The following is a 10,444-nucleotide window of genomic DNA, read 5'->3' as shown; positions in this document are numbered from 1 at the left end:
GAATAACGTTAAATCAATAATTTGAGGAAAAACAGCTGAATTAGTGCAACAAATATTGATAGACTCAGGCTCCCTTTAAAAAAAAAAAAAAAAAATCCACATAAATGTCATCAGAATGCATCCATTCATGCTGCATTTAGATTGGGTCCTAACTCTAATGTATGACTCTTTAATCAGAATCCAATTGGGAAAAAAAGCTTTTAAAAATCAATTTACTCTCCTCAGACTATCCACATTTGATTTTCCATCTTTATACCTTTGACCCTTTCTGCTTTAAATTCATCCCATTCATCCATTTACTTGTGTATGTATGTGTGTTGGTGTATGTTAATCACACTCGCTTTTGTCCCATCTCGAAGGTTGTAAGAGGGCCTGATGGCCCTCTAATCATATCGACGGAGGGAGAGGTGCACGAGAGCCGTGACCGGCGCCGACCATCGATCATCTCGTGCATCAAACGCTCGTCAGAGGAGGAAGGAGGAGAATTGAATTGTGATTGACATCCACCGGTGCTTCCCTTTAATAACGATGAAGGAGTGAGGTATGAGTGCGCCCTTGCATCATGCATAATTCACCAGGCGAGACCCACTTTACACCCCCACCATGTTGGAGCCCCCGCTTGTCTTTTGTGGCCTTTTAGCATCAAGTGGTTTGCCACAAGGAAGTGTGCGACTCGAAGATACTAGAGGGGACATATTATGTTTTGCGTCATTTAAATCAGGTCCTTTGTGTCTTTATGTAATAACTGTGGCAAAATTAAGAATTAGACATGGAAACCTCAAATACAAAGAAGTTGGGACATACGTGAATATATTCCCCATGTCTTTAATTGTTGACCTTTGGAGTATTTGGACATGATTTTGAAATAATCTTACGGAGCTCTTGTTTTGAAATTGTCTTAGTTTGTAGGACGCTACCGGAAGTGAAGCGTGACAACTGCTGACGCTTGCCTCTTTGGCAAGTCCTGTCAGCAGCAGCGTGTTGTTGCGGCGCTGCGTGGCACTGCTTGCCTGGGACTGCTTGTGATTGACGAATCCCCCCACCGCCACCGCCACCGCCACCGGCACCCATGGCGCACATGGCCCAAAGCCTGACTCTGTCAGCGGCGTGGAGCTAGCTTCAACCGATCTCCCATGGGTGTCGCTACCGGCAGCGTCCTGCATGAGTCGTCGTCCGGTGCGGCAAACCACCGCAGAGTGGCTCGGCTCGGTCCGCCGGAGAGATCGTGTGTCGGCCGGAGAGCAGGACGACGAGATGTGATGCCAGATTCGGGCTGCAAAACAAAGGTCCGAGTGTAGGAAAAGCAGCATCCAGGTAAGCGAGACATTTTCTTTGTATCTTCCAACTTCCTGCATTTTCTGTGCGCATGTTTAGAATAGAACATAATATTGCTTGTGTGATGTTCTCCTCATCATCAAACAAGCCTGTTCAAGATAGAACACGACCCCCACCCCACTCACCCATTATAGAGTTTTTAATGAGGAAGCATGTCCCTTGTAGAAAATAGCAAACACATTTTTTATTCAGGGCTGCACAAGGCAACATGTGTTCTTTTATATTGGCTACCTCTGCAATGCATTGTTCTAATTTGTTAGACGCACACACATCTTTTTTGAAGTAAGCAAAATGACTGCGGTCTACCTTCTGATCTTATGCAATGGAAATTGACAGAACGGCTAGTGGTTAGCACCATCTGCCTCACAGTTCCACCGTCGTGGGTTCGAATCTCTTCTCGGTTCACTTGTACTGTTTGTGTGGGTTCTGTCCTTTCCACATTTTAGGTGCATCTAAAACTCGAATCATCCAAATTTAGCCAGGAAAGTCTCCAGGTCACCTTAATGACATCATGCACTATAAGAAATAGATGGATGGAGTCTAAAAGGGCCACATGGTGAAGGTTTGAATCTCAGCTCTAGAGTTAGCACGCGCTTCGGGTAAAAGTTAAAAGCCAAGAAGCTGTTGTTACTTGTTGAGTGGCTGGAGGCCAGTTAAGCTATTATGTGACATCTGCTTCATCCTCAGACGTGTGTTTTAATAGCATGTTGCAACAAAGGCCTGCTAATCAGACTAATGACGCTCATTTTCTCAACTCCAACAAGCTTTTGTTAGCCTTTGCGTGGGTTTTTACGACGGGAATGAGACACCATCAGTAAAAGTAGGTCTGCGACGCCAAAGGTGGTTCTCTGCGCTGTAGATAAAAGACAGTCGGGCCTCAAAGGGTCCTCTGATCACATCATGTCTCGGTTTGACTTATCTTCTCAACTTCTATCATCTGCAAACGTGCTTTTCCATTGTGCTGCTTCCCCCCCCCCCTCTCGCTAAGGTTTTTTTTTATCTGTTGGTCAGACAAAGCCTCGTTTTTCCACCGGACAAGCCAAAGCTGCAATGCTCACAAGGTTAAAAAAGCAAATGAATCTCGTCTCAGCTTATATCATGCTTCCCGAACTGGAAAGATGCGGGGCTCTGTGATATCAAAAGCAAAATATTCATCCAGAAGTCACACGCAATGAAACAGGATGTGCTAACTCAACATTCGGTGTTTATGTTGTCGTATAGTCTCCGCTATGCGGCAGGTAGTTCCTCTTTTATGACAATTTATTGAACTCCTTCCCCTCAGAGTGCTTTTTCTCTTCCCTAATTTACTGTCCATTTACAAGTGACACCTGCTGTGCTTTATAACAGTCGTTTTTTGTCAATATCAATCTAAAACTGTATTTGGTGTCAGGAACTGGTGGATGATAATAGCGGGTAAAAAAAAAAAAATGTATCAGCATAAACCTCATGAGATCTGAGATTTATTCCTGGTTTTTTTGTTCTTGTAATCAGAATATTAAAAATAGCTCTCGTGATGTACTTCTCCAGTCCTGATTCCCAAAGATGGCTTAAAAAAAAAAAAAGTAATGCGAGGAAGGCTTTATTATTTTTTTTTCATTTTTCCCCCCAACTCTATTTCAAGTTCATGTTGTCTGTTTCTCATCAGAGAATCTATTTTAGGATCAGTCCGCTGGATCACAGCACGCCGCTTTTTCCGGCGCGTACAAAAAGACAATGCCGAGGCCTACTTCAGGTTTTCGGAACGATACGCGCTAATATCTGTAAAGTAATTAAATCCCGACATACACAAATGTAGAACATTGTTCTTGAACTTGTCTCGATGATAAAAATATTATTGAATGCTCCATACATTCTTATATTAAAGCAGTAATGCATTCAAGGCTTGTGCGGTGAAATGAATTATTGACCTACATAACCCAGAGGAAGCGACTTCTTGGAATAAAATATTGCAAAATGCAAAGCAGCCTTTGTGTTGTACAAAAAAAAATTAAATCAACTTAAGCAGTATAAGATTCTTCGAATATATTGCACCCCATCACAGCTCCATAAAATACGCCCCAAGGAGGATAGTCACTGTATGCAATGCAATGTTGGGGGAGGAATATTTGTGATTAAATCAAAGCTATTTGGTGGAGCATTCTATTTACCCTACAAACATGTATGGAAAGAAAAAAAATGTCAAACTGGATTTCTCAAAAGGCAGTCAATGAACCGCGCCCTCTGTTGGCGTTTCACAAGTAGGAATGCGGATTTAGAGCGGAATGCCATTTGCTAGAATCCGGACCACAGCTGCTAGCTGAAGTAACACAAGTCTGCCTGCTAATTTTGACCTCCACTAAAGTTATTACGACACGTCTCGCTGCCTTTTACAAACCCGACTTGCATTGTAGCCTTAATGAATCACGTTAATCCCTTTTTCTCCCGAGTGCTGTTAGCATTTTAGGCTTTTGCGGGCATCCTCGGGGGCGGGGGGGGACCCGCTTAGCCTGTTAGGCAGCTGTTGGACCCGGGCCCAGCTGCCGCATGGGTTTTCGGAGGAGAACCTCCTGGCCAGAATCAAGGCAGAGTTGTCAACGGCTTTGCATTGGCGAACCCCTTTTGACCTTTGTAGTACACAATAAACACAAAGCCTACAACATCTGTCGCTATTAGCGGATTGCCGAAAGCAAACAGAGTAGGGGTGTCCACATTTTGCTGTGGTTCTCCGTCCCGTATCTCACTCGCATAGATCCGCCCCTGGACTAGGCAGCGGCAAATAGCGTTCTTCAAGTCCCCGTGGACCGCCGAGCCACCACCGTGACTTGACCCACCTCCACGCACACTGGCACTTTGTAGCACCTAAATGGACGCTGTGTTCCTCGCCCCTCCCCTCCGTACACGTGCGCAGCAGGAGACCTCGGTCGGAGCGGCGTTCGCAGGTTAACTCGGCAGTAAATTGCCAGGCCCGCGTTCCAGCGCGAGGACAAGCGGCATCGTTGTTGCGAGCCCAGCTGTTTCCTTCAGCTTTGTGTGCAGAGGCGGGCGTGGCGGGCGGTGGGCCTAAATAGAATAATTCCACGTGTGGTCCACACTGGTCATTTTTAGGCCGTGACCTTGCATACAGCTGCTTTATTTATATATTTATTCTAATTATTTTTGACTTGTGCTCCCATTTTATATATTTAGTCAGCATGATACAGCGGTTTCACGAGACATTCCATATTTTCCTCTGAACTTCCAGGAGAGGAAGCTCAGGTGATGTAACAGTCTCCCGAGGCTGGCAACATGGCGCCTCAAGGTCAAGGTCGCCTGGTCTCGCAGTGGGTAACCCCTAGGGGGGGGTCCACGTTCTCTTAGAGCTTAATGAGCGTCTAATTGATATCCAGCTGGAAAACGCCACGGCTGCTTAATGTTGCTTGCGAGCAAAGCATATTCTATGCTCTTTTGAGTTGAGCCGGCATGACACGGGGGGGGACCGAGGGCATGCATTTTTAACACGGCAAGCCCCGGAGGTAATGACTAACAATCACACTGGCGGCTTAGGGAACATTTTTATTTTTTTTTTTCCTTTCCCAAGACGACACTTTTGTGTTTATTTCTGTCTGGCCAACTCTTATCATCTAGACGACGGGAGACAGAGAGCGCGCTAGCGTCGCGACGGCCGAGCAAACATTCCCCGCGACGCCTCGTTCTTTACGAGTCGTAATGAAACGGGCTCAAAGGACGAGGCTAATCCGAAGCGGCTCGCTCGAGCCGTATCTCATTTGCCACGCCAGAAACGCAGACGCGGCCCCGCGGGGACGACTCTCCGGCGTTTAATCAACAGCGAATGAGATCAAGTGAGCGGTCAAACGTTAGATCCAAAAGTTGCCTCGGTTTCGCTACACTATGGCCTTGAAAGATTTTGAAGACTTTACCAAATCCGTTCCGCCTGTTCATCAGACATTCTGACTCGAGGGATTGAACCGATTTAAAAAGGATTTACACCTAATAATTTCCAGTCTCAGACGAAAAACTGAAAGTCGGAAGGAAGATTTAGCGTTTTACTGGAGTCACAGCACGCCGCCGTCATCTCGTTGAGCTAGCGCGGTAATCTCAGCGGGAAATCGACCTTGCTAAATGCCGCGTGTCTTCATATGGCCATTTTTCTTTTTAACCTCAATCATATCAGCTATCTTTGACTGCACACCATGTGTTCATTTGCATAATCAAATGGCGCAAACATTCACTCACAGAGGACAGTATTTTATGGAAGTATTAAATATTTTTACCGTTTTTTTGTCGCTTGGTTGAATTCTCTATTCAGGACCCGACAGGCAGTTTGTTTCGACTCCCGTCAACGGGTCGAGCTTAATTACAGGACTCACCCGAAAAAGCAATGCGGACGCACACCCTCGAGGAAAACACAATCAAAATCAAATAAAGCGGCGTAGAAGACCTGCAAAATAACCAGCAGTCTGCAATCTTAATGGGATTATTGATCGGAGATAACGCAGCTTCCTATCGCACGAGTCGCTTATCATGTGATTGGGGCTGTGCTGAGACTTCTGATGACAATCACATTTTGCTCGGATGGCTCTATTAAACCGTAAATGTCCAAGTCCAATTTGAAACATTTTTGTGGAGGCGTTTTTTTTTTTTTTTTTGGTAGCAGTCCATTATTCCCGGCAGGGCTCGGTCACTATTTCTGTATCTCACAAGAACTTGCCAAAAATAACGCTTATTTTTGTAGTTCTGCTGGACTTTAGATAGTTTCCCGAAAAAAAAAAACCCCCATCAACTTCAAGTCCATGCATTTGCCAGTTTATTAGGGAGACCTCAACTTGCCCTGTGGGATAATAACGGCCATCTATCAAGAAAGCCCTTTGTCATCAACAAGGAGAATTGTGTGTTTTTTTTTTTCTATTTGATGGAGCCTGGTGAATACGCCGCATTTGATGTTCCCCATCTCGCCGGCCGTAAAATTGACTCAGAAATAAATCCAAGAGTCAAATCTTTCGAGTCTATCTAGTGCACCCAGAGTCATTCTGAGTAAACGTGAATGTAGTCTTCTTATGAGGACCGCACGAAAAAGTCGCGTGTCATCTAATTCACACGTGACCGGGACAAAAGCACACTCAGACCTTTCATCCCGCATCATTCACCGTGATTGACAGCTGCCGGCGGGCGCGTGCGCTTGCATAAACTTGACATCTCCCCCCCGCTCGCCGTTTCTCGTCGTCCTTGAATGGTGCGTGCGCTCGCCTTTGATGTGCTTACCTGGCGGGGCAGGAAACGCGGTTAATAACTTTCTCTTGCCTCGGGTCTCTCGAGTCGTGTCATCATCCCGCACAATTGATGCATCAGAGTCTGAAGAGAAGACCAAGCGGCCCGCTTGGGTTATTAATACCTCCTCGGAATTTTCTGGACTTGTGTATAAATGTGTCGCTGTCCCTTTAATTCTCACATTGATTCACCTCGGGAGATCTTTTTTTTTAATCGTCCTCATGCGTTGATTACCTGCCACGAGCCGGATGACCTTCCCGCCCCATTTCACGAGGGCTCCGCCTCCTCCTCTTTAATAGCCGCCCTGTTTGTTCAGAGCGCCACAAGGGCGGCCCGGCTCGGCGAAATTCATGCAAACGAGCAGACGTGACGGACACCTCGGCGGTGAAAGGCGACGTTTTCAATTAGGTTTCTGTCGGTCACCCGAGCGCCGCTTTCGGCGCCGGCAAGTGTGGCGGCGAGCGCTCGCCGTGTCAGGTGGATTTAAGAGCGGGGATTAATCACAAAATCCAGTTTGCAGGAATTCAATACCTGATTCAGTCTTTGATTATGTTGTAATGATGCTTGAGTATCTCATTCCTTTTTTTTTTTTTTTTTTTTTAGATGAATCATTCTGATTCAAATGCAAAGTAGAATTTCAAATCTGGGCTAGGCTTTCTTCGCATTTTCTTTTCCCGCTGTGCGTGTGTGCGTTTAACACACATCTGTCAGCACACACATCTCGGAAGAACCCGAAAGCATTGCCAAATGTGGTTTTCCGCGCGGAGTTGGTCACAGATGGTCCTCTGACATTGATTCTCATGCGTCAGCAGCACACTTTTTATTTGAAAGCATTGTCCCATTGCTGCACTTTCACTAGTAATAAAATGTCTGTGAAACTGACACATTTGCCTCTGCCGGTAAAAAGACAAAACAAAAAAACTCGCCGCTGCAACTGTGGCTCACAGTGTTGAGAGGCAAAAAGTCCTGTTAAATAATTCATCATGATATTAAATTACACGGAACGCGCTACAAAACGATGATTTGGTATTCCATCTGGAAGATGTCTTGGCTAACCGTCCTGGTTGTGTGTTCTTCATTTTCAGGCCACGGGGCTAACGGGAGATAAATTCAATGAGGGCGCCCCTGCAAATGTGCCCTTTGCCATTAAAGAAGCTTTATTGATTGTAAATAAGCTTAGTAATTAATGGATGGGGCAGACGGGATGACCTTGGGGGGGGGGGGCGGCCTGCTTGCACCCGCTGCGTGCAAGTCTTTTGTCCGAGTCCGTCGTGCTGATGTGCAATGTAGCCGTTATTGTATGACAAATAATAATAATTGTCATCCACCCCTCCCCTTGACAGATTGCGGTGCGGTCCGGTCCGACGCATCCGGCCATCCCTCCCCGCCATGTTCCGGAACAGCTTGAAGATGCTGCTCACGGGAGGCAAGGCCAACCGCAAGAGTCGCAGCAGCGGTGAGTCAAATGACTTTCAAATCCTCGAAATGTTGTTTTGCTCCGGACCATTTTCAAGAAATCAGTTGAGTTTCCCCCCCCCCCCCCATCCAGTCCCTCTCACGTTGCCATGGGGACGGACGGACGGACGGACGGGGCGGAATAGTGAGTCTCGGCCAACTGACAGGACAATTAGAGCTTGTGGCATTGCTTGATTGGAAAATACGAAAAGGGGTTGAAGGTGGATTTGTCTTGATGAGCACTCGCATGACTAATTAGGACGGACGCCGCCGACAGGCGACGTACTCGCACTTGCGCCAGGAACCCAGCAGCTCACCATATCCGGCCCACAAACCGTGACTGCGATGCTTCAGCGACATTTACGGCGGAACAAACTTTATATGCTTCCTAATCAAAGCAGTTCTTTGCGATGATTTGTAATGCCGAGCGATAATCTGTCTCAGCAGGCGTTTTGTATGCCGCAGTTGTCGGAAAATTTACGCCTGAGCAAACGTTACGTGCCATGAAAATAAAAGCGCTGTTTTGCTCATGTCGGTTTGTTTAAGGTAACTAACTCACCGAGAATCGTCGCTTTTTTTTTTTTTTTTCTTCCGACGTGCCTGTCCAAATACTTAAATAAAAAAAAAAATCAGCCAGTCGTGTCAAAAGCGTAGGAGGAATTTGACAGGAAATGGCGTCGCTGTCCTTCTAATTGACGGCTCATCTCCAACTGGAGGCGGAGAACGCTAATTAGAGACCAGCAAACATGCTCTGGCAGTCCTAGTTACTGTAACTTTTTGGATAAATACAAGAAAGGAAAAAAAAAGTGCCGTTTCTAATATTTTGCACTCAAAACGAGAGGGTCCGAAAATTCAAAAGGTCTAATGCCAGAACCACAGCAATCATCACAGTGGCAACGCCACACGATCGGACCCACTGGACCTAATCCAGCCTGTGACAGATTGGCGCCCGCTGATCCACAGACGCTGCGCTTCCTTCCTTTTCCACCCGACCAAGGAAAAAGCGTCATTCATGGCAACGTGGCCCAGCAGCCAGGCATGAATGGGAAATATATCTTTGTTAACCGAGTCGTCTTCCGTCACGTGACTGTGACACGTGAGTTTTTAGCAAAAGAATTCATTGTTTTTACCAGGAGCATGTGGGCAGCGTGACGCGTGGGTACAAAAGAAGAAGAAGAAGATGCAAGCACTTGTCTCCTCCTCTTCCTCCTCCACGCTCTTGGTTACAGCGTCATCGCCGCGCTGGTGTTTCCTGTTGTCCCACTTAGGTCTTAAAATGTGTACTCTCCTCAGACCTTCAGAACTAGCTGTTAAAGTTCGACAGCTTGCTAACATTTAGCATTCAATCCAAGTGTTTTCATTGCTTTGGTCACCGAGTACTGACCAAAGTATCAGTTTGTGAAAAATGTTGACCAAATCATCAAACGGCATTATTGTAACATTTTATTCGAAGATAACCCAGATAGCGCTATAAACTAACTCTAAACTGCAGCTCTGCTTACCTTTAAGATGTGAGATAATAACACTGTAGTTGTTTTTTTGGATGATGCCGCTGTTTGGTATCAGTTTCGTGCAAGAGCAAAAGATGTTTTATTTTCGCACTTTATCGCTTATATGTTTAAAATTACATGTGGGGGGGGAACATTTTTGAAGAGATGCCATTAGCCTTACTACGACAACAGAGCTGTTGATGAGCTAGTGAAGGAATTCTGCTGCTGGCGGAAGAGGCAGAGGATGACAGCGAGGAGGAGGAGGCAGAGGGGGTGCGAGCTTGTTTCCGTCTGTGCGTGTTTGTGCGTGTGAGCTGAAGCGCGACTCGCTGAGTGGATGCGTCCTGACACCTGGCGCTCCCTCACTCGCCGCTCACATTCTCGCTTCTCAAGGCTTGTCTGGTCCGTCCTCCGCCTCCTCCTCCTCCTCCTCCTCCCTTTATCTTTTGTTCTCTCTCTCTCTCGCTCGCTCGCTCCATCCGTTATTCCGCCTCGGTTCTCCGCCGGCCTCCGCTCCTTTTGTGTCAGGATCTCGCCTCGCTATGGTGCAGGATTTTTACGTCTGGGGGCGACGAGGCTCTCGGCTGACAAAGGTGAGCCGCGGGGATCTGGTTGTCGAGATGAATGGATGAACGGATGCACGGCTGGCTCATCTGTTGATCATTCCTCAGGATTTAGTGGCGGCACATCTCAGAATTTGCTCGTGAGTGGCATCTTAATCTGAAGGCGTATCGCAGTTATTTTTATTTTGTTAAGATCTTCAGCTTCCTGTTTGAGTCGCTTGGTCACCTTGATCATCGTGCCACACCTTCACGGTGCTGGTCTACATCACTAGTGGCAATAAAACATGTTGCTGTATTAATGCAACATTTTGTTGTTGTCCAATACAAGGGTGGGTGGGGGGTGGGCTGTATTTGAAA

At 46.5% G+C, this 10,444-nt stretch overlaps 1 protein-coding gene across 3 annotated transcripts in view; it reads left to right on the top strand.

Annotated features, from left to right (window-relative positions):
- Positions 1-1,174: 1,174 nt before the first annotated feature.
- The window catches only part of tanc2b (tetratricopeptide repeat, ankyrin repeat and coiled-coil containing 2b), a 42,141-nt gene continuing 32,871 nt past the window's right edge, over positions 1,175-10,444 (top strand). For all 3 annotated transcript variants that reach the window (XM_085904637.1, XM_085904636.1, XM_085904635.1), the window contains exons 1-2: positions 1,175-1,314; positions 7,923-8,035. In XM_085904637.1, coding sequence (XP_085760763.1) covers positions 7,969-8,035 — 67 coding nt within the window. In that variant the 5' untranslated portion in view covers positions 1,175-1,314; positions 7,923-7,968. The remainder of the gene's footprint in view (positions 1,315-7,922; positions 8,036-10,444) is intronic.

This window comes from Syngnathus leptorhynchus, chromosome 22 (assembly GCF_054491065.1).
Source record: "Syngnathus leptorhynchus isolate UIUO chromosome 22, UIUO_Slep, whole genome shotgun sequence".
Lineage (NCBI taxonomy): Eukaryota > Metazoa > Chordata > Actinopteri > Syngnathiformes > Syngnathidae > Syngnathus > Syngnathus leptorhynchus.
The sequence above is the reverse complement of the archived record's forward strand: the minus strand, read 5'-3'. Positions and strand labels throughout refer to the sequence as shown.